This window comes from Aotus nancymaae, unplaced genomic scaffold (assembly GCF_030222135.1).
Source record: "Aotus nancymaae isolate 86718 unplaced genomic scaffold, 86718_ANA_hifiasm-v0.15.2.pri h1tg000002l, whole genome shotgun sequence".
Classification (NCBI taxonomy): Eukaryota; Metazoa; Chordata; class Mammalia; order Primates; family Aotidae; genus Aotus; species Aotus nancymaae.
The window spans coordinates 34,162,039-34,187,185 of NW_026988413.1; the positions used below are offsets into that span (position 1 = coordinate 34,162,039).

The 25,147-nt window shown below is 35.1% G+C and overlaps 1 protein-coding gene across 8 annotated transcripts in view; it reads left to right on the forward strand.

The window, feature by feature from the left end:
* The window catches only part of CADPS2 (calcium dependent secretion activator 2), a 579,466-nt gene that overhangs the window by 434,372 nt on the left and 119,947 nt on the right, over positions 1–25,147 (forward strand). For 4 of the 8 annotated variants that reach the window (XM_064373922.1, XM_064373909.1, XM_064373910.1 and 1 more), the window contains exons 15-17: positions 8,781–8,844; positions 11,882–12,005; positions 13,974–13,994. In XM_064373922.1, coding sequence (XP_064229992.1) covers positions 8,781–8,844; positions 11,882–12,005; positions 13,974–13,994 — 209 coding nt within the window. The remainder of the gene's footprint in view (positions 1–8,780; positions 8,845–11,881; positions 12,006–13,973; positions 13,995–25,147) is intronic. The other 4 variants (XM_064373927.1, XM_064373929.1, XM_064373913.1 and 1 more) reach the window with 1 other exon arrangement.

A 25,147-nucleotide genomic window follows, 5' to 3' on the forward strand; every position in this document is an offset into this window, starting at 1 on the left:
GTATTCTAGAAATGGTTTTGAAAAACAGGCAAAATAGGGCAAACTAAACCATTAATGAGGAACTTCTGATTAAAGATGGGAGATTGAGCACATGTCTAGCTCAGTGTCCTCATAGAACCTAGCTAAAACAATAGAACAGTATTTTTCAAGAAGATATAAACCCACAGGACAGCAAGAGTAAGAGGAGAAAATGGCAAAGACAAAAATTTGAAAAGAAAATAGGAAGTCAGATGGATGATTGGTATCCAATCTAGCCATCCAGGAAAAAAAAATAAGTCATAAACTGACAGTGTGAAATCAGAGAAGCCATCTGATTTATATCACATAACCACCAGAATGTTTAGGAATTACCCCATCTAGTATCAAACCCCACAAGAAAGTAAGAGTGGCCAAGCCCAGTGGCTCACACTTGTAATCCCATCACTTTGGGAGGCCAAGGTAGATGGATCATTTGAGCCCAGGAGTTCAAGACTAGCCTTGGCAATATGGCAAAATACCATCCCTACAAAAATATTAGCCAGATGTGTCACATGCCTGTAGTCCCAGCTACCTGGGAGGCTGAGGCGGGAGGATCACTTAAGCCCAGAGGTCAAGGCTGTGGTGAATCATGATCTCACCACTGCACTCCAGCCTAAGTGATAGAGTGAGACCCTATTTCAAGGAAAAAAAAAAAGTAAGAGAGAAGGATAGTGTATGATGCTGTTAATGAAGCCTCTGGAGAAGGTAAAATTCGATGTTGCCTGGATTGGATTAGAGGAGGGGAGGAAACATCAGGCACAGTTGAAGGTAGAAACAGATTAAATAATTGCTTATTCTGAAATTTGAAAATCATAGACCTCTCCCAACTAACACACTTGATTCTCAAATGGTGGCACACAGGCTTATACTTCCCAGGCATATTGCAAGTGTTTTCCTCTGTGTCTCTGACTAGCCCAAGAGAAAAGACCTAAAGCTATGGACAACAAAGAATTCCCAGTATAACAGCCCAGCCAGATTTCCTTTCTGCAAAAACCATGGTCTACATGTGCTACTAAAAGGCATGTAGCTTCCATTCAGTAATACCGTACTTTTGAAAATCATCAAGTAGCCCAGATTATCAGACGTTGCGGAAAAAAAAATCAATATAAAAGAGCCTAACACAAGTAAATACAAAAAGAAAAAGCAATTTGGAAAGACAAAGATAATATGGGGAGAAGAAAATCAGAGGAAAATGTATTACTAATATCCTTAGAGAATTTTGAAAATACAAGTGCATTTATAAAACAAAAACAAGATGTTACTAAAACAGAAAAAGAAAACTCAGAAAACAAGAGCGCTTCAAAAATTTTATGCAAATGCTGCATATGCAGCATACAAATGCACATTAGTGAAAGATTAGGTTAACAAACCTCCCAAAAAGTAGACCAGGGCTGAAAAACAGGAAAATAGAAGCACAAAGATAAGAAAAAAATGTCTGCCTATGAGTTTCATCATCATGAATAATAGGAATTCCAGAAATAAGGCTGAAGGTAGGAAATTGTCAATAAAATTATTCAAAAATTTCCAGAATTAAAAGAGGTAAGTTTTTAGATTAAAAGAGCCTGTTGAGTACCCAGCACAATGGATTAACATATATACACATCAGGGTATATTTTCACAATTTTTCAGAAACTTAAAATCCTAAAATCTTCCAGAAAGAGAAACCAGATTTTACACAATGAATTAGAATGACTTCTCACTCAGCATTGATTTATTCTACAAATATTATTGAGTTCCTACTATGTGTCAGACAGTGAACAAAACTTTAAAAGGTCCTTTTCTTCAACTTTCATTTTGATGTGAGGAACAATACTGATACCTGGAAAACAGTGATATCATAATTCTGAGAAACTATAATTTCCAAACTAGAATTCTATAATAAAATAATTTCTATTAAGAGCAATGGTAGAATAATGATATTTTCAGACATACACTCAAAAAATGTGCCTTCTTTATTCCCTTTGGTGAATTGTGGAACTTACCAAAACCAGGATGAAACAAAGAGGATCTAAGATCCCTGAAACTGGCCGGGTGTGGTGACTCACACCTGTAATCCCAACATTTTGGGAGGCTGAGGTGGGTGGCTTACTGGAGGTCAGGAATTCGAGACCAGCTTGGCAACATGGCGAAACCCCATTTCTACTAAAAATACAAAATTAGATGGTCATAGTGGTGCATGCCTATAGTCCCAGTTACTTGGGAGGCTGAGGCATGAGAATCACTTGGACCTAGGAGGCAGAGACTGCAGTGAACTGAGATTGCCTGCCTGCACTCCAGCCTGAGTGATGGAGTGAGACTGTGTCTCAAAAAAAAAAAAAAAAAAAGATGCCCAAAACAAGAAATCAACATGAGAGAGAAAGGAATCACTAGAGTGATGGTTAATTGAGACCCTCAAAGTGACAGTTGATTTTAGAGAGCAACCATTTCTGACTAAAGCATGATAGAAAATGCTTCAAAGTAGGTTAAATTGATAAAACATATTTGGACATGTTGAGAGATTTGCCCACTTGGAATAGAGTTTGGAGTTATATGAATTATATTATACTAATTACTAGAATTTGGCATTGTGTTAGATTAAGCATATAAAGAGAGGACATCAAAAACAAATATAAGTATGAATTATGAACAAACTGTTAAGCAAGGTATAGAAAGTAATCATAGAAAATACTGTGTCTCAGTTGTCTAGGACTTTCTCATAACTAATGTAATGTAGATACTCAATTTAGATCTAACCCCCTGCAAAATGATGTCACTGTATTAGAAGTAAGGAAGGGATAGGAATTTTGTTTATAGTGAGGGAAATAAAAAAAAAAAAAAAATAGGGAGCTACTTATGTCCAAGATGGAGCAGTAGGGAATTACGTTTACCCTCCCACTGGAAACAATTTAAAAAGTCCCCAAAAGTGGGAAAATATTTTCAAGACATCAAACATAAAGCAGTGAAAGTGATTCCTGAGAAATGGAAAATAAATTAAACCCTTTAGTTGGACCGGCTTACTGCCAAAAGAGCATTTCCAGGCCATGACCCAGAAAGGAGGAACCTAGGTAGAGCCTAGTGGACTCTCTGACTTGAAGAGGCAGAGCTGGAATTCCAGGGAGGCCAAGGCAGCCAGAGTTTTCAGGCCAGAGTTCTAAAAGAGAGAGGAGAGCTACAGGTATTTGTAAATGGTTCCCTGGAGTCTCCGGTTAAGTATTGATCATTGCATATATGTGTGGAAACTATCCAAAGTCTGGCAAAAAAACACAGGAAAGGATTATGGGGAAAATCTCCAATGCTAACATAGAACCAAGAGTAGTTCCAGTTTTCATTACCCAGAGAGGAAAACCAACTCATGGGCATCTGTGGAGTACTATAAGCTATAGAGTACTCATTAGGTTTTGCTTCAGCAGTGGGAAAAAAATTATCCTTAAAATAAGCACAACCCTGATATCACCTAATGGGGATTAAAATCAAGATTCAAATAGATCAAACTGTTTTCAGGTAATTTAAGTGCATTCCTGAATACAGAGATCAAGCATATTTAAAGAATACAAAAATATCTAGACATCAATAAGATAAAATTCACAATGTCCAGCATCTAGTCAAAATTTTAAGTATACAGAAAAATAGTAAAATATGATCAGTGAAGAGGATTAAAAAGCCAACCAAACAAAACTGAGAAGACACAGAATATAGAATTAGTAAACAAAGGTATTAGAAGGACTGTTATTATATATACAACCAGTTAAGGGCATGTATGATAGACCTACGGCTAAAATACTTAATGGTAAAAGACTGAATGTTTTCTACCTAAGATCAAAAACAAGGCAAGGATATCTGCTGTTACTACTTCTGTTCAAAAACATACCAATGGTCTATCCAGTGCATTGATTCTGAAAAAAAATTGATTTTTTAAAGTCATCCAAATTGGAAAGAAGAATCAAAACTATCTTTATTTGCAGGTAGCATGATTATCTGAGTAGAAAAATCTTATGGAATCTAAAAAATTCTACCCTAATATTGAAGTTGCAAAATCTTAGATTAAATTTTTTTGAAACAGGGTCTTACTCTGTTGCCCTGTCACAGGACTGATATAGAGTGGTGTGATCATTGCTCACTGCAGCCTCAACCTCCCAGGCTAAAGTGATCCTCCCACCTTAGCATCCCAAGTAGCTAGGACCACAGGCAAATACTGCCATGCACAGATAATATTTTCTTTTACAGAGATGGGATCCCCTGTGTTGCCCAGGGCTACTCTTAAATTCTTGGGCTCAAGAGATCCTCTTGCCTGGACCTCCCAAAATACTGGGATTACAGGCATGAGCCACTACACCCTGTGATAAATATATAAATATTAATTTATTTCTATATACTGACAGCAATCAGAAATTGAAATTAAATAATAATATTTACAGTAGCAACAAAAATATAAAATACTTCAGGATCAACCTGATGAAAGATATGTAAAACCTGTACACTGAATAGGTTAAACCATCGCTGAAAAAAATTAAAGAAAACCTAAATAGAGGGAGAGATACTATACTTATGGGTCAGAAAACTCAATATTATTGTCAATTCTCTCTAAATTGACCTATGGATCCAAGGCTATTTCAGTCAAAATCCCAGTATGATTTTTTTTTAAGAACTTATCTCGATAAGTTCTTATCGAGATAAGAATTATATGTAAATGCCAAGTATTTACTATAGCCAAAATAATTTTTTTTTTGAGATGGAGTTTCACTCTCGTTGCCCAGACTGGAGTGCAGTGGTGTGATCTTAGCTCACCGCAACCTCTACCTCCAGGGTTCAAGCGATTCTCCTGCTTCAGCCTCCCAAGTAGCTGGGATTACAGGTGCCCACCACCATGTCTGGCTAATTTTTTGTATTTTTAGTGGAGACAAGGTTTCACTGTGTTGGCCAGGCTGGTCCCTAACTCCTGACCTCAGGCGATCCACCCACATCAGCCTCCCAAAGTGCTGGGATTACACCATGCCAGAACCAAAATAACATTTATAAAGGACAACATTGGAATGTTAACACTGATTTCAATATTTATAATGCTACAGTAATCAAGATAGTATGCTATTGAAAGTCTAGAAGTAGACTCACACACATATTGTGAGTTGAGTCTGTTGATTTTCAGTGAATGTGCAAGGGCAATTTGCAAAGTATACTTTTTTCTGATGGATGGTACTGGAACTATTGGATATTCCAATGCAAACTATTGATCTCAATCCATACCTCACCCACAATACAAAAGTTAACTCGAAATAGGTAGACCTAGAAAACTTGGGAGAAAAATCTGTGTCTTTGGGCTAGGCAAAGAATCTTAAATAAAACACTAGAATCATAACTCATGAATGGAAAAATTGTTACCTTGAACTTCCTCAAAATTGAGAACTTTTGATTTTCCAAAGACATTGTTAGAATAAAAAGATAAGTCATAGAGTGGGAGAAAATATTTAGACAGTGCATTTCCCACAGTACACTTTTATTCAGAATATATAAAACTTTTAAAATTCAATTATAAAAAATTAACCCAATTTAAAAAATTGTTTTAACAGATATTTCACCAAAGGAATATTGTAGCAAAAAGACATATGGAAAGATGCTCTGCATCATTATTCAATAGGGAATTACAATATGAAACCACAGTTAGGTACCACTGCATATCTAGTGGTATAGTTAAAATTCAAAACAAAACAAAAACTGACCATATCAAGTGTTGACACAGTTGTGGAGAAACTGGAACTCTTATATGCTGTTGATATGAATATAAAATGCTAGAAATCACTTTGAAAAATAGTTTGACAGATTCTTAAAAATTTAAACACTTAAAAGCCAGGTACCTTTAAACATTTTCAACCATTCTAAGCCTCAGTTTATTGATCTGAATTTCTGGCACAGAGTAACCATTCAATAAACAAGCATTTATATAGGTTTATTCGTTTGCTTGAAACTATATAGATTTTATTTTCCTTAGTAAAAGAGTATCCTTTAAAAAAAATTAAACACTTATGATATGATCCAGCCATTCCATTCCTAGGTATTTTCCCAAGAGAAATGGAAGCATGTGTCCACACACAGACTTTTATATGATTGTTCATACCAACATTATTCATAGTAACCAAACTATGAAAGCCAAATGACCATCAGCAAGGAATAGATACACAGTGTATTCCATGCAATAGAATACTATCCACCAATAAAAAGGAATGAACTCTTGATATGTACAACAGCATGAATAAAATCAAAATAACTATGCCAAGTGAAAGAAATCAGACTCACAAAAGTAAATACTGTATATTTCCTCTTACATAAAATTCTAGACATACAGACTAATCCAAATTATAGCAAGGAAATGAATAGTTGCCTGTGGTCTCAGCGGAACACTTGTAGGCTGTGATTAACATGATTATAATGATGCTTTCACAAGTGTATACATATGTCAAAACTTAACTATATATTTTAAATATATACAGTTCCTGAAACAAATAAAAGCTATGTACTTCTCTTCCATAGTGGAAAGTTAGTAAGATAATATTTAAAATGGAAAAATCAAGAAGTAAAAATATTAATGTATAACTGAGGGATATAAAGTTTAAATACCAAAGAACCAGCTAAAAGTTCACAGCATTTGTTTATTTTATAGAAAGCAGAAACTGGAACTGACATAAAGGATTTCTGGTTTTCATTTAAAAAAATAGATAAAAGAAGTTTCCTCTTTAAGCTATATATCACTTTGGTGAAAAAAAAATGCTGTATTTAAAAATAGGTAGAAAACAAAAAGAGCTTAATTATAAGACAAATCTATGCTAGTTTATTTATCTGTACAATTAATTTACAAAAGCACGAATAAGGGTGACTTCAGTTTATTCATGTTGTGTATAAAATAATGTGGCTGAATTTTATTTGCTAATTGAATGTTTTGCACTTTGCGTGGCTGTTATAGAGCTGCCAGAATGGTAAAAACCCAAAATATTTAGCCTGAAAGGAAGAACAAAATGATTCTCTTCTTTTAAAACTTGTTTTGTAAAGATTAATTAAGCTTCTATACAGTTATTTTCTGTACTTTATTGATTCAGGATTACTTGTACTCTGTAAATGTGTTGAATTATTTACACATCATGGGCAGCTAATGCTAATTTAGAACATACCCAGTGGGACCTCAGAGCCCTGAAATGCTAAATGTAATCTGGGAATCAGTAACATTCCATTCATAAAATGTGTCACCCACAGGTTAATGGAAATAAACAATAGGAAAGACAATGGATGGATTATGCAAATGCACTGAAAAGATTAAGGAGGGGGAGGGGACTACAAGAACTCAATTTGTGTTTTATTTAAACGTGGATTAAGATTTATAGTATACAAAATGATTAAAGGTACTTTGCTAATTTGCTAATGCTCTTAAAAGCGTCACTGCACAGGAGAAACTATCAAAATAAATTGGTTATGGCTTTTTTTGTGCCTGTGGGTGTAGGGTAGCAGAGTACATAGCGGCAAGATTAAGAAAGGACATTTTTTTTAGCAGTAAATAAAATGATAAATGCAATATTCTGTTAAATAAAACTTGAGTGACTGGATTTATATAACATTTATTTGCATCTGTGTGAAACTAATGAAAGTTTCATGAATATAAAATTCAATCCTAATATAAATTAAACTGCTTTGTTTTAAAAGGAGAAATCAATCTCTTTTTTCTTTAAAAATTAGTTCTATAAAACAAGTTAAATGTAACATGTGCTTTTGGGGGAAATATGTTTAAATTACAGTGTGAGAAACATAATTTTATTATTAATTATATCTGAGAAAATATGTCCACTAAGTTCCTGAATTATGCAAGAGGACATGGAGATACGCAAACTTCTTTCCAAGTTATTAGTTTGCAGATTTCTAAGTCAGAGCAAGGTGGCATCTTAAAGACAGCCCAGCTGCCTGTAGCACTTGATCCTGGGGTGGGAACTGCAGTCCTGGGAGAAGATGCTTTGCTGAATCTTGTTGAACAAAGCAAGGGGCTCCAAAAAGATAAAATGGCCCTGTCGTTCAGTGTTGTTTCAGTGGAAATTGACCTGAAAGCAGGACGCCCTGGTAAAGAGCAATAAACCTGTTACCATCATGTCGCAATGAAATTCTGAGTAGCCCACTCACTCTCCAGCCTGTCTGGCATTGCTTTCAGAACATCCCCATGACCTGCCCTCCATTTGTTGGTGTGCAGTAGGAATATGTAGGACTAGAAATACTTGGGACAAGTAGCTGTAGACAAAAGAACTGCAGAGGGTATATATGTATTGTATGGGGATATGGAAAAGTTAGACACCATGGTAGACAGGAAAATGTCAGCAAAGGGAAGAGCTGGAATCTTGTGGTGGTGTACGTGTCCACCCTAAGCCACACATCGCCGCAGGAGAAAATGGGAGAGAAAGTTCATTTTCTCTTAGAACTTGAATAACAATTCTTAAACAGGAAATTATTGGAGAATGCATATTATCGCTTTAGTCATGACCCTTGAGGTACTTTTCTTTACTGTATTCGTTTAAAACATGTATCATCAAAACATACAGAATCTTTTTCATCACAGCTTATGCCTTTATTGTGTAAGTCATTGAAATCCTAGGGTTAGGTAGACTTTTAACAGTTAAAATTTCCCTGGATGAGTTGATGCTAAAATATTTTCAGTTTGTTTCATGGTTCTCCATTAATGCCAAGTAATATAAGCAGGAATTATTTCGCAGTCTTGGGTATTAAATGTTTGACTATTGTTCTGTCTTTTGTTTTTAAAGATACTGTTTTCCCTTTGGACGACCTGAAGGTGCTCTAAAAGCTACACTTTCATTACTTGAAAGGGTATGTTTGAACATTACTTTATAAATACTATTTGCATTCTCAGTTGCTGTGTACTTTAGTTATTGAACTAGGGAGACAGAACCCATTAGGCTATACTCTCTACTGATTCCATCATATTTCATGGGTTTCTCACCTTTTCTTACTACATTCAGATTCTGTCTATAGCACTTCGTTCTCGCTGAAGCCTTTCTGAAGCCTGAAGCCTTTCTGAACACTGCCATCCTATCCTCAGATTATGGCATCTTTTTGGTAGTATTCATTTTTCCTACCTCTTTATTTCCCTCATGACATACTCTTTTTTCTTGCTTTTTGGACTTCACAGTTGTCTTTCATTATCCTCCAACTTTATTTGTACTTCTAGTACCTGTCATAGTCCTCATGCCAACAAGTTTATCATTTACCATTCACAAACATATCATTTCTTTCATTCAGCATTCATCTCAGAATGTCTTTCTATTACTCCAATGTGTGTGTTACCTTGAATGAATTCACACATTATAGAAATCTCTCCCCTCCAAAATAACCAGCAAACAAGATTTTAAGTCCAGGTGAAAAAGTCATTTTTTAAAGAAAGTATATTCTCTATTTCTATTTTTATCACAATTGAAGTTTCTAAGAGCAGTATTTTTTCATCTGCCTATAAATTTATTAGTATACTTGTTAGATGCTAACAGTTAAATAATGTCAACTCCTATTTCTTACCAGAATTAAAACAAATTTCTAGACTCATTTGTAGCTCATAATTTGATTATCATGATCCTGATTTATTGACTTCTAGCACTTGCTCTTGTCCACTTTCTGCCGAATTAATTTTAGATACTATATTGTTTATTAGCATCTCTATTAAAAAGCAAAGAGGAAAGACATTACTCAAATATTACATTTCCATTTCAGTGATTTAAGAACTTGGGAGATGAGGGCTAGGACTGATGATTAAAATGAGATCTTAGGATTACAGATTTATTTTATTTTTATATCCCTGTCTTATCCCTGATTATTGTGTATTGTGTGATAGAAATATAATTGTAGTAATTATGTTTTATTAGAATTTTTATAATACTGAAAGCTGCTCATAACTCAGATTTTTCAAAGTATTTCTGTCATCCTATTCATTAAGGTATTATGGATAAAATAAAATATTTAAGTATTGCTTCATTTTTTGGAACAACATCCCATCGTGGGTACCTAATACAGCTTCTCTGTGTCCTGGTTTCCATGGCAGAGCCTCCTTTCTCCCCCGAGCAGGGAAGACTTAGTAATAGCAGAGATGCCCTCGTGCCCTGCATTGACAGGTGGCAGGATGAACAGGGACCTTTATTCCAGTTATAGTCACTAATCACATCTCCTGCTGAATTGAGACAGAAATGTTAAGGACCATTCCTTCATTTTTATGTCTCTTTACTCACTGACATAGAAAAGTAAAACAAAATATGCATGTGAATTCTTGAAACCTATGATACCTTGGAAGAACAAGGGAGGCAGCCTAAAATCAAGGTTGGCATTTCCCTTTTTACATTTGCTAGCCCTTTACCTGTACTTTGCCAGAAAGTAAGTTTCTGGTTCCCAGATAATATGCAATTTTACCTGGGAGACATATGCATTCTAATTTTAGCAACATTTTTGTTATGTAAAGTTTGTCACCATGGGAAGTATAATAGTAACGTTCCTGATTCTATATATGAAACAAAATTAATCTTAAAGTTTAGTAATAATCACATTTAATGGTGCGTGTATGTTCTTTACTATGCACAAAAGAATTTTTCTGGCTGCAAAACCTAATGTGCAGTTTTAATTAAAGTGCTAAATATTTGTCAGAATAATTGAATTTGATAGAGAAAGTTTTTTTAATGATAAAGCTTGCTGTTTTCAAAAAAGAAAATCTTGTCTAACAAAATATTTAAAATATTATAAATGAGTAGCCTTTAAAAAATGTTGTCAAAGGTCCCTGATATTTAGATGATTGAATAAGTCAGGGATGATAACATCCTTAGCGCTGAGGCTGAGTTAAAGGAGAATGAAATAATACAGCATGAAATGGATGTTTTCATGTTCTTTCAGTATTCTTTTCAATATAAAAGACATAGAGCACTTACAAAAGCATTGTCTTCTCTAGATTAACATTCTGCAATATATTTTGTAATTTGAATAAAAGCAAAGCAAGAAAAAATAAATATGGAGAAAATAGTTTTACTAATAATCCAATTAAAACTTAATGTGAGCAGTTTTATTACTATGAAGGTTTTAAAGAAAATTATCTATGAGTTAATATAACAATGTTTATAAATACATTTTGAATCCTGGACATAATTGTATTTTCCCCTTGCCCAGTAATAAAACTTTAAAAAAAAAAAAAAAGTCTGAAAACACATTTTAGGAGCCCAACAGAGAATAATCAGTTTTTTAAAAACCATAGAAAGTTTTTATGTATTTTAACATTCAATACTCCATCAGCATTTATTTCACTAAAGCAAAGAGGTTTTCTCCTCCCTCTTTGATAGCCTGCCATGGTATTTTCAGCAAATCACAGTCATTAAAGTTTAGTGAAATTAGAGGTCTTGATTTTTTTCAGAATTAAAGATTATGCTTATTCTTAATAGAATTTTTGTTATTTTTCTCGAATATATTGCTCAAAAGATTCAAGGCTTTTAAATTAGGGATGTCCAAAACAAACTTTATTTTTTGTTCCGAGAAATATAATCTTGATCTGAAACAGCTGCTCTAATGGTGTCGTGCGTCCCTGGAAGAAAAGTGACAGTCACACTGAATGATGACCTGGTCTAGGGGAAGTTTTGATATGCATAAATTAGGCTTAGGAGGAGCTAAAGTTGGAGCATTACATCCCCAGTTGTGAACTGCAGTACAGACCCATTACTCCCCACCACAATACCCAGGACCCCTCTCCCCTTCCTAGTAATAGTCAGATCGAGGACAATTTGTGTAATTTGTCTTTAGTATTTGTTTTATGCAACAACTATCTTCTTTCTTCTGTCTGTCTGCCTGTCTGCCCCCCTCACCCTTTCACTCCCTCTCTCGGTAGGTTTTAATGAAAGATATTGCCACTCCCATACCAGCAGAAGAGGTGAAGAAAGTGGTCAGAAAATGTCTCGAGAAAGCTGCCTTGATCAATTACACTAGACTCACAGAATATGCCAAAATAGAAGGTCAGTGCAGTGAGCAATTGTGGAAGTGGCAGTGAGAGCCAACAATGCCTATTAACTGAATTTTCTATGAGAAGTCCTTTCCTTTCCTGAACAATCCTGTGCCATGGCAAAGGGAAATGTCTCATTAAAATCTCAGCTGGTGAACTGAAGAGCTTTTTCCTATTCATTGCTTTAATATGCCTCCTGGGACTCTGCTTGAATGAAAGACCCAGGATTCGTGCTTAAGTTGTCCTTTGTTCTTATTCTGAGTTTTCAAAAAACCAAAAGGTGTTTTCATGGGTTGTATTTTTTGGCATTACTGTAAGTATGTCTAACATTTAAACTACAGGCATCAGATTTTTTCCCGATCGGTAACAGTATAGTATTATGTAATTTTATTTTCTGTTCTGCAGTGTCACTCAAAAAGGAAGAAACTTGTTGATTATTGTGAGGGCTGAAATAAACTCATAGAACTTCCTTGGGTTTTTAATTGCTTGCATTGTATTGATGCATTTGAAAGATTAGATCTCTTGAGAAAACTGTGCTTTTTGTTTTTCTTTCTTCAGGCTTTATTCATTAAGGATACTGTTTTTTTTAATGTTTAGAAATAAATAGATTGGATTTGTGGCAAAGTCACAAAATCAGCTTTTATACAACAGTTTTATTTAACAACATTAATTTATATCATTAAAAGTAACAGAAAGGCCTCAAATTTTGTGCTCAAATTATTATAAAACTGGCTTACATAATAATACATGAAGGATTAACTAGTATAGGGAAAAAAATCTGCAGTTAATGTTAAATACTTACCTGAAAATAAAAGTTTCTTACCTGAAAATAAAAGCAAGTCATCCTTTACAAAATTTTAGTAGCTTTTGATATAAAATGATACTTAAGGAATCATAAATTTATGAAGTAGTTGATATTAGGATAGTTTTACCAAAATTCAGGTAGGGAAAAATATTGATAATTGTTTGTGTTATTATTCCTTTCTTCTCTCCAAATATGGTCAAGTTTTCTAACAAGCATACGATAACCAACCTCCTGAGTGATTAACAAAAAAGCCATCTCATCACTATAGCAACCAATATTATATCACAAGAGTAACAACATGAAACCTCCTTAGTTACCAGTTTAACTTCATTAATTATGATATCATGTTGTGTTAAAGCAAAAGCAATGTACATTCAATCATTCAGGGAAAGTGGAAGATAAATACATTGAGTTTCAGTCTTAAATACTTATTCAAATAATTTTCATGTTTTGGGAGTATTTAGTATTCTGATACAGATTGGAAGGGATGATGTTAAAATAGACATATTAAAGCTTTACAAATCTGGCAAAGAGAAAAGTTGTGGGAACTTAAATAAACACTGTATTGTTTTATGTAAATGTTATGTACCCTACCCAAAAAAACCTGTAAGAATCATTTTGCTCTTAACTGAGTTAATATTTTTGTCTATTACCTTGTCCAAGGATACAGAAAAGATACATGCAGTATACTTTATCTTTGTATTTTATAGCCACAGAATTCATTTTAAGTGGATAGAAAACCTTTTTTTATTTATACACATAAAAACAAGTCTGTGTTAGAGAAAAGCCTATGGTAGACCCCAAAAGACAGTGAGCAGGAAACTCTCCTACCTATTTTCTTTTCTGAAGTCAATTCTCTCATATCTCTGGTCTAACGGAAAAATATTCTGGAAAATGGATCCTAGCAACCCACTCAGGTAGGAATGTGGAGCAGTCTTCTTTAAAAAGCAGCAACAACAAAATGCTTGCACATTAGGTGAGAAAAACTTCTATGCTTTTTCATTATCTCCCTCTCTCTCTACTTTTTTCTTTAAAAAAAAGTATTTTTGTTTTATTCTCAGGACCAGACCGAGAACCAAATCAAACTTAAGTTAGAAAGAAAATGGCCTATTACATTATATGAGCAACAAGGGTAGAGTTTGCTTTTCTCCTAAATTCTCTTTTCTTACGTTTTAGGCCCAGCAGAAAAGGAAACAGGTAATTAATATTTTTGCATGCACAAGGCATTATTTCTCATGTGGTGGCATGATATTTTTTAAAGCACTTTGTTGAGACATGATTGACAAGCTAGCTGTACGTATTTAATGTACACAACTTGATGACTTTGGAGGTAAATAACTATGAAATGATCATTGTAATCTATACTTGAAACCTGTTCATCACCTACAGAAGTTTTCTCCTGCCTTCTTTATTTATTATTATTAATATTTTATGATAAAAATATTTAACATAAGAGCTACCCTCTTGCAATTTCTTAAAATGTACTATATTGTTAACTATCGGCATTCTGCTGTGTAGTAGGTCTCTAGGACTTACTTATCTTGCATAACTGAGACTTTGTGTCCTTTGAATAATACCACTTCATGTTCTCTTCTCCTAGCCCTTGGCAGTCACTGTTCTACTCTCTGCTTCTATGAGTTTGACTCTTTTAGGTTCCTCATATAAGTGGTATAATATGTTATTATATACTGTGACTGGCTTATTTTACTATTAAGCCAGAAATTCCTTCTTTCCTAAGGCTGATAATATTCTATTGTGTGTGTGTGTGTGTGTGTGTGTGTGTGTGTGTGTGTACATACTGCATTTTCTTCTTGCATTCATCTCTCAGTGAACATTTAGATTGCTTTCATGTCTTGCTTATTGTGAATAATGCTGCAATGAACATGAGAGAGCAGATATCTCTTTGAGATCCTGATTTCAATTTTTTTGGATGTATATAAAGGATTGATCCATATTTTATTTTTTCAGAAACCTCCATACTATTTTCCATAGTGGCTGCACCTAATTATATTTCCACCAGTAGTATACAAGAGTTCTTTTTTCTCTACATCCTTGCCAGTACTTGCTATCCCTTGTTTTGTTTTTGTTTTAAATAATAGTCATCCTAACAGGTGTGAGATGATATCTCATTGTGGTTTTGATTTGCATTTCCCTGAAGATTAGTGATGTTGAGCACCTTTTTATATACGTGTTGGCCATTTGTATGTCTTTTGAGCAATGTCTATTCAGTTTCTTTTTTCATTTTTAAGTTGGGCTGTTTGGGTTTCTGCTATTGAGTTATAGGAGTTAGATAGTTCGGATATTAACCCTTTCTAAAATGTACAATGTGCAAATATTTCCTTCCAGTCTGTAGATTGTCTTTTTATTTTGTTGTTTCTGTTGCTGTTGGTGGTGTGATATTTTGTCACTGATGAATAGCTCTCTTTTTCTCAGGGCTTCTATTAAATCAGTTTGATTAGGAATACTGAAAATGCTTTGATTTTATCAGAACTGTTGCTAGTGCCTTGTAGGGAAAGTATAGGCCATTCATCTCTAAAAGTTCAGCAATTTTTTTTTTTAAATAAATTTAAAGGAAAAAAAAACCTGAGGCTATATGAATGGTATGCATTATGTTTTAAGCATATCCACTAGTCTTATTTGGAAGCTGTCACCGATATTTGAAGGGCTCTTACAACAAGAAAAGAGGACCATCTTCCTTTATCACTCTTGAAAATAACAGAATAAAAAGCATAAATGCTATTAAATAAAAAGTAAGCAGTTATTAACTTTGAAAGTTGTTAATCGCAGGAATGAACAGAGGTTATGAAATCCCATCAGGAAATTACTAGGAAAGAGTTTACTGAGTCGCTGAAATTTTTAATGTTCTATTATTTTTTCTTGCACCCCTTATCACAATTATTAATTTAACTACCCCTGCCTGTTATTATCTGTTTCTCCTCTCTATCCTTTCTTCAGCCCCGTGCAGGCAGGGTGCTTACTGACTTGTTCACTGTTGTATTCTTGGCACCCACCACTGTGCCTGCTGACACAAAGTAGGCACTCTGGACTTTGGAGAGAGGTAGGAGATTAGCTAGTTCCATCTGAAAACAATGGAACGAGAGACAAGTGAAAAGCTTCCAAATTCTAGCATTCTAATTTTGGTCCAATTTTGTGTGCAATGTTATAAGCAAGTTTACTTGGATTGTTTTTAACTGAAATCTTCCATTAAGGGCTCTATTTCTTTTTTTTTTTTTTTTGTTCTACCTTTTTCAATATTTGACCCTAGAAAGTGACAGGAACAAAACACTCGGAGCCACAAAGAGGAGAAAGAACATACCTACAATGATTGCTAAGTGCATTTTAGAGAAAAATGAATTAGAAAAAAATATGGGACTGATTATCCCCTCTTATGACAGTACATTGTAATAGCAGTAGTCCCATGCTCTTTAGCAAACTTTTTCAAAACCTCTTAAGGCATTTTATCCCCCACACTCCTGTTGCAAAAACAGCTTTCATCCTAGTTTACGTACAAGAAATTTAGAGTTGTTCACGGCTTTCTCACTGCCATGGAGTAAATAACTCAGCCAGCTGGAACTGGACTTAGGTAATCCCTAACCTGCAGAAGCTATGCTTCTTCCCCTGGGAGATATGAAAGGGTCAGAGGATGCCTTATTGAAGCCTGGGGCAGAGGCACTGTGTAGAGTTGCGTGATCTCCTTAAAAAGAAGAGAGAAGAGGAGGGAGTTGTCCCCTGTGTACCTTGCTTCCATCAGACAGAAATCTTCTCCTCATAGTGACTTAGCAGTCCATACAGGTCAGCCGTACAGGTCGGCAACTCCAGGAAAAATACTTTTATTAAAATGAAATGCTTGTTTAGAAAAGAGAAAAATCAGCCAGGCACAGTGGCTCACACGTGTAATTCCAGCACTTTGGGAAGCCAAGGCGGGTGGATCACCTGAGGTCAGGGGTTCCAGACCAGCCTGACCAACATGGTGAAACCCTGTCTCTACTAAAAATACAAAATTAGCCGGGAGCAGGGGTGCATGCCTCCAAACCTAGCTACTTGGGAGCCTGAGGCAGGAGAATCACTTGAACCTGGGAGGCAGAAGTTGCAGTGAGCTGAGATCATGCCATTGCACTCCAGCCTGGACAACAAGAACGAATCTCCATCTCAAAAAAAAAAAAAAAAGGAGAAAAATCAATGTAAATTTATGTAATTTAAATTGATTGAAGGGAAATCTAATCTTAATTTACAGATGTTCTGAAGTAACAGAAGAGGGGGTTTTTAGAAATGTTATATTCCAGGGTGGGCATGGTGGCTCATACCTTTGATCTCAGAACTTTGAGAGGCTGAGGCAGGAGGATCACTTGAGCCCAGGAGTTCAAGACCAGCTTGGGAAACATAGTGAGACCCCATCTCCACACACAGACACACAGACACACACACAGACACACACACATACACACTCTCTCTCTCTCTCTCTCTCTCTCTCTCTCTCTCAATATTAGCAATCTCACTGCAACTTCCTGCCTTAGCCTCCTGAGTAGCTAGGACTATAGGTATGTGGTACTCTCAAGATCTCCTGCTTGAACTCAGGAGTTTAAGCCTGCAGTGAGCCGTGATAATGTGGCGGCACTCCAGCTTGGGTGATAGAATGAGACCCTGACTCAAAAAAAAAGTTATATTACGTTATTAGCATTTGGTAGCAAGTTAACCTAGCAGGGTTACCTTGTAAGTGTTCTTGGTGGGAAGATGCTTTTAAAAGTGGGTAAGAATGAAAATATCAATTGCATGTGAAAAAACTCAAATGGCTTGATAGTACTTTAACACAGTAGTTTCTTGAGCATTCTAATAATTTTCCTCAGTTTATACCCTCTAGAAAAGAGTCAAGCTCTACCCAAAATTTAACATAATTTTGTCATCTACTGACTGCCTATGTGTCCCAGACGTTTTCTTTTCTTTTTCTCTTTTTTTTTTTTTTTTTTTGAGACAGATTCTCACCTTGTTGCCCAGGCTGAAGTGCAGTGGCATGATCTCGACTCACTGCAACTTCCGCCTCCCAGGTTCAAGTGATTGTCCTGGCTCAGCTTTCCAAGTAGCTGTGATTACAGGCGTCTGCCACCATGCCCGGCTAATTGTTTTGTATTTATAGTAGAGATGAGGTTTCACCATATTGGCCAGGCTGACCTCAGGTGATCCACCCGCCTCAGCCTCCAAAAGTGCTGGGATTACAAGTGTGACCCACTGCACCCGGCATGTCCCAGAGGCTTTCTATTTATACTGCTTCATTTGTTCCTTAAATAGCTCTACAAAATAAGTATTTTGTGGAGAGGTCACTGAGACTTTTGAAAAAAAAAGCATTAACCTGTACAAGATCTTGCTGTTGCCATTAAAACTGAACAGACATGAGATTCATACCCATGTCTCTCAGACACCAGAGCCCTCTTCACATTGTTTTCACTGGCTGCCATGCCTCCAAGACTGATTCAAAGTAATGGCATTTTATGATAAACACTTCAGCTGCATCACAAAAGCCAAGGATTCATATTAATAAAAGCCATTCTTTCTAAAAATAATCATAATTATTTAGTAAAAAGAGAAAATGCTTACGTACCAGGCACTACTTTTTTTTAATACTTCAAGTTCTGGAGTACATGTGCAGAATATGCAGGCTGGTTACATAGGTATACAGGTACTATGGTGGTTTACTGCTTCCTTCACCCCGTCATCTACATTAGGTATTCCTCCCAATGCTGTCACTCCCCTATCCCCTGCCATCCCTTCCCTAGTCCCCCAACCCCAAATGGGCCCTGGTATGTGATATTCCCCTCCCTGTGTCCATGTGTTCTCATTGTTCAACACCCGGTTATGAGTGAGAACATGCAGTGTTTAGTTTTCTGTTGTGTCAGTTTGCTGAGAATGATGGTTTCCAACTTTATCCATGTTCCTGCAAAGGACATGAAATCATCTTTTTTTATGGCTGCATAGTATTCCATGGTGTATATGTGCCACATTTTCTTTATCTGGTCTATCGTTGATGGGCATTTGGGTTGGTTCCAAGTCTTTGCTATTGTGAACAGTGCTGCAATAAAGATACATGTGCATGTGTCTTTATAATAGAATGATTTATAATCCTTTGGGTATATACCCATTAATGGGATTGTTGGGTTAAATGGTATTTCTATTTCTAGATCCTTGAGGAAGTGCCACACTGTCTTCCACAATGGTTGAACTAATTTACAATCCTATCAACAGTGTAAAAGTGTTCCTGTTTCTCCACATGCTCTCCATCGTCTGTTGTCTCCAGATTTTTTAATGATCACCATTCAAAGTGGTGTGAGATGGTATCTCAATTTGGTTTTGATTTGCATTTCTCTAATGACCAGTGATGATGAGCTTTTTTTCATATGTTCATTGGCTGCATAAATGTCTTCTTTTGAGAAGTGTCTGTTCATATCCTTTGCCCACTTTTTGATGGTGTTGCTTGTTTCTTTCTTGTAAATGTGTTTAAATTCTTTGTAGATTCTGAATATTAGCCTTTTGTCAGATGGGTAGATTGCAAAAATTTTTTCCTATTCTATTGGTTGCTGATTCACTCTAGTGATAGTTTCTTTTGCTGTGCAGAAGCTATTTAGTTTAATTAGATCTTATTTGTCAATTTCTGCTTTTATTGCCTTTGCTTTTGGTGTTTTAGTCATGAAGTCCTTGCCCATGACTATGTCCTGAATGTATTGCCTAGGTTTTCCTCTAGGGTTTTTATGGTGTTAGGTCTTATGTTTAAATCTTTAATCCATCTGCAGTTAATTTTTGTATAAGGTGTAAGGAAGGGATCCAGTTTCAGCTTTCTGCATATGGCTAGCCAGTTTTCTCAACACCATTTATTAAATAGGGAGTCCTTTCCCCATTGCTTGTTTTTTTCAGGTTTGTCAAAGATCAGATGGTTATAAATGTGTGGTGTTATTTCTGAGGCCTCTGTTCTGTTCCATTGTACCAGGCACTATTCTGAGCACTTTGTATGTAATGTATCAACTCATTTACTCCCCACCTCCTCACCGAAAAGGAAATCTGCTCAGTCACCCAGGCTGGAGTGCAGTGGCATGATCTTGGCTCACTACAACCTCTGCCTCCTGGGTTCAAGTGATTCTCCTGCGTCCTTCTCTAGTAGCTAGGATTGCAGGTGCCTGCCACCATGCCCAGCTAATTTTTGTATTTTCAGTAGAGATGGGGTTTCATCATGTTAGCCAGGCTGGTCTCAAATTACTGACCTCATGATCCGCCCACCTCTGACTCCCAAAGTGCTGATATTACAGGCAATTCATTTACTTCTTAAGACAATACTGTGCAATAAATGTATCATTATTATACTCCTTTTTTAGAAAACTGAACCAGAGAGGTTACATAATGTGTCTACAGTCCCATAGCTAGTAAGTGGGAGATCAGAGCCCACTATCTGTCTGTTGATCTCTTTTTACATGCCCCACTCTTGATGAGCTTGTCTAGTTAAATTTGCACTTGATTAAAATCTTTTTGTTTATTTTTCCCCATACACTTCACAATGTCAGGTGTCGAAAGTAATTACAATTTACAAAACTTACCCTCCCAGCCCAGATTTCTCTCCCTTTCCTGCTTTATTTTCTTCCACAGCCTTGTTTTATAATCTAACACAATGTATAGTGCATTCATCCCACTTTATTGTCCTAGAATGTTAGTTCCAGGAGGACAGAGGATTTTGCATTTTAACAACTTCTTATCCACAGTACCAAGAAATGTGCCCGGCACAAATTTGGTACTCAGTAAATATTTATTGGATAAACAAATGAATTTATGGTACAAAATTTTAATCAGGCTACTTATAGCAGAAAGAACATACATGAACTGGCCAGCTGGCTTGCAAAAAGTAATTCAAACCAATTACTGAATAATTAAAATTTAGGGCAAAAACCAGCCACTAAAATAACAGGATTGGAAAAATTAAGCTGTAATTTCATGCCCTTATCATGGCAGGGAGAAGCGGGGAAGCCCTAATGCTGGATCAGAGAAGCCAGAGGTTATAAATAGCAGTTGCATTAACAATAATCTAGCCTGATTTGATTGTTTTTGTAATCTAGCGTGCTGGTTATTTGTGACTCATAGGTCTCTTCCATCATCATAGTTTTTTCCATTGAGAATTCTTCCAATTCTCCATTGGCAGCACAAATTTGCAGAATAAAAGGATTTTAAAATTTTGTAATGGGTTAAATAAATCAAAGAACTTCCCTCTGAATATCTTCTTTCTTTTTTTGGAATTATTTGTATGTTTCATAGAAATGGTTAAACTAGACATTTCTAGAAAGCAGTTCTTATTAATCTTAGGGTTATAAAATGATACCATTTCATCGAATTGCCTTTTTTGTGCTAAGAAATCTTTGACTTACACTGTTAAAAAATCAACTAGTTTTTTCCTTTAATTTTATCGCTAACCATACTAGCTATATAATAGTGAGATTTTTATTTTATTTATAATCTGGCATTCAAAGATGACACTAAAACATCATGTTCCTAATTGTTTTTTAATCACATGCCTTGTTGATGCAAGTTAGATATTATTTTAAAAGAATAATCAATTTGTTCTTTAGTTTAAAGACTTTCTTACAGACAAGAGTGCAGTCATACATCTGATAAGAGTCCCTGCTGTTTCCTGAAAATTATATAGCATATTGTGATTTAAGATAAAAAAGGGGGAGACTGCTCCTTGGGACTTGCCTGGACCTGAGATCTTTTGCATAGATTTGGTACCTAGGCTTATGGTGAACCCAGAGATGTGGAGGTGCCCTGAACAAAAGGTAGCATGGAATGAATAAGCAAAATCTTTGGCGGTAAGGATTTTTCTTGGCCCTCTGATTGCCAGGTTCCCAGGTTTAACTGCCATGATCTTATTTTCAGAGCCTCAGTTGAATGGGGTAGAGATGCTTTTCCAGATGCCCATAGTGCCTACTCTCTTTGAGAGGAGAAATTGTACTGTGGCGGTCTTACATCATTAGGATGTGTGTTTCCTGTGGGTGGTGTTTTAATTTAACACTCCATTGTCACATGATAGCAACAAATAATAAAATCTGTTCTACTTAGGAATGTTTGTGTCTAGAGACCACGTGTTTATAAAAAGCTATACAATTGGTGAAAATGTTTAGTTAGTGATGAATAATTTTTACTAATATTTCTAAGATTATATAACAATTTTCTCTCATAAGAGTTTTATGTGGTTCCTTATGAAGTTAATTTGAATTTTGAGTATCATCTGTCTCTATGAACTGAAGTTTCTAAAACCTAAATAACTGACCTCAAATTTCACGTTTCTGTAGGCAATAACAATAGCAAAAGGTAATTTGTATCTTAAACCAAATCCTCACCCTAAAAAGAATTGAATAGATAATTAAAGAATTTCCATTCAGACTTTTGGACAGTGTGGCTTGGATAATGAGAACTTGGCCTGAAAGTAAAACCTCTGTGACCTTTTCTGCATGTAAGTCACCTGCTAATTAAGGACAAATTGATAGATCCAAATTGTTTGCTTTAAAACAAAGAGAATTACCTATTGTCTTTTTCTTTAGAATATTTAGGAAATTATAAATTTGTTCAAGGTTTTAGTTTATAATGCAATATATGTATGAATTGTAAAAACTCATTGGTTGAGCTATACTGATCTAGTATTCATGATCACCTGGATCACCTGGATAGGGATATATATATATATCACAAAAGTAACTTTCAATTTGATATATATATAACACACAGTTCATATACATGTATATATATACACACACATATACGTGCATGATTTTTCAACTTCATTATTGGAAAATACTGTTTTTCTGAGTTATCTGTGTTCATAATTTTTCAATTTTATATATTATTGGGAAAATACTGGTTTTCTGAGTTATCATCCCAGTGTTAGCAAGTATTATATAATATCAAAAATATCATCACTTTTAATATCACCCTTATCAAAGTATTGAGAAGCTATCAAGTTTATAACAGATACGAGTTTTCTAAAATTCTCACTTTCCTTGAAGACTAATAATAGCATTGTGGTAACAAACACTGGTTTTTTTTCTTAAAGTGACATGTTTACTTTATTCATTTTCTTTCAGAAAATGTCTGCCAAATATCCAACTCTGAATAACTATATGTTGTCAGTACTCTTTTCAACCAAAAATGATTCTGTAAGGGGGAAGTATGGAGGGAAGCAGTCAGTTTAGTCCTGGATGCAAATAATCACACAAATACTTTTCCTTGAGACAGTCATTCATTATACTTCAATATGCAAAAGTGCTTTAGACAGACTTCCCATTTTGTCACATATACTATTTAAAAATATATATGTAAGGGCAGAGATTTAATCAAAATAATAATTTTCACTGTTTCATTAAGAACAGCTTCAAGTGATACTTTCTTTTTCTTTTACTTGAGTGCATGGTAGTAAAGAATACAATGACAGTTATAATTTGCAACCACAGCCTTGATTCATGAGAAGACAACAGTGATATATACATACCATTGCTTCTGCACCATTAGTGTAAATGTCAACAGGGTTTAAAAGACAAAAACATTTAGTATTATCTGTGAAAGTAATTTTGATCTTTCAGATCCCTGAAAGGTCTTAGGTGGTCTGCCCAGTAGTCCATTGGCTGAGAACCATTGCTCCATTCCATCAATCAACTAGCTGAAAGATATTAACCAAAATAAGATGAGTTTCACGGTAACAACCAAACTGTAAGGTATCCAGGAATTAGCTTTGACAAAAACAAGCAAAACTTTATAGACCTCTATGAAGAAAAACTCACAAGTCATAGAAAGTAATCTAGATAGAAGTAGAGCTATTCCATGACCTAGGAGGGATGTCTTAATGATATAAGATATAAATTCTTCCCCCAAATTAACCTATAAATTCATTCTAGTATCTATGAAAATTCAAGTTTTTTAAAGAACTTGATAAATTTACTTTAAAATTTAAATATAGTATACTGAGTAAGTCAACTTAGAAAAAAAAAGTGTTAAAGATATGTTTTACCAGATCTAAGACAAGTTACAAAGCCATCACTAAAGCCCATGATCCAGCCCACAGAATAGAAACATAGGGTCAGATCCATGTATAAATGAGAGCCTGATATACTTCATCTGTAGCAAATGTGGAGACAAATCAGTGGTAAAAATGTGGAGACAAATCAGTGTTTCGGAGGTGTTATTTGAAAGATGGGCTTATTTAATGGATACAGATGAACTCAATAGAAACCTATTCTCCAGAGAGATGATAGATCTAAATGAAAAAAAGAAAATATCTACCACTATAAATTTAGTATTTCTCTTTATTGTAACTGTCCCCAATGGTTATTTTTACTTTCTCACTTCTTAGATGACTTTCCAAGTTTGTCTAATACCCGAGTTAAAATTGTTTTAACTTTCTTATAAAACATAGAGTGCCCCCATTTTAGTTCATTTTCTACATAGAAATAAATAAAACACTTAGATAATGAATCAGAAATAGTTAATCAAGTATATCCAAGATTTTCCAGGATCTGAAAAAATGATATACTTCAAAAAACTTCTCTCTAGTAGATATATGTCTCCTATTAAAAAAAAAAAAAAGAAAGAAAGAAAAAGTTAAAACACACACATACAAAGTATTCATGTAATGTCTTCAGTTTATTCCTTACTTGGAATTATTCTCTTGGCCATGATCTGTAACACTCTGAACAGCATGTTCTTCCTTCCTCCTTCCTCCTCCTTCTGAAGATGCAGGGAAATCTCATTACAAGTGTTCAACACCTGTTTTCTAAAAGGTCTCAAGAAAGATGTCAGTTTGCTCAGCTCACTTGACAGTGTGTCATGTACTTGTTGTTTGTTACTTTTGTATAGAATACGATTCACAGATAAATGCAGTCTTGAAATAACAAGGCTTCTTCCTTTCACAAGCAATTTTATAGAATTTGTCAGTCTCCAAAGACAGAATTTGAAAGCAACTGACTGGTGACCCCTCATTTACTTAGTAACAGGTGCCAACAGGTACACCAAGAGACATAGCAGCATGACTTTCATGCCACCTTGTTAATCTGAGTAGGTTACATGTATGAAAAAGTCTTTTCCAATTGTACAAAACTAGAGTGATGTAAACTGACAGGTTTCTACCTCTTTATTTATCAACAGGGTTTATAAAGACCCAAAGACTGCACAGATGAAAGAGTTTGGCAAATTAAGAAGGGTTCATTACTTGTAGGCCATAGCTAAATGACTATATAGCTTCAAGCAATAAATTAAAAGGCTAATTGAAGGGTTTTAAAAGACACATACACACACATATTTTAATTTCAAAGAAGAGCCCTTTAAAATATCCATGA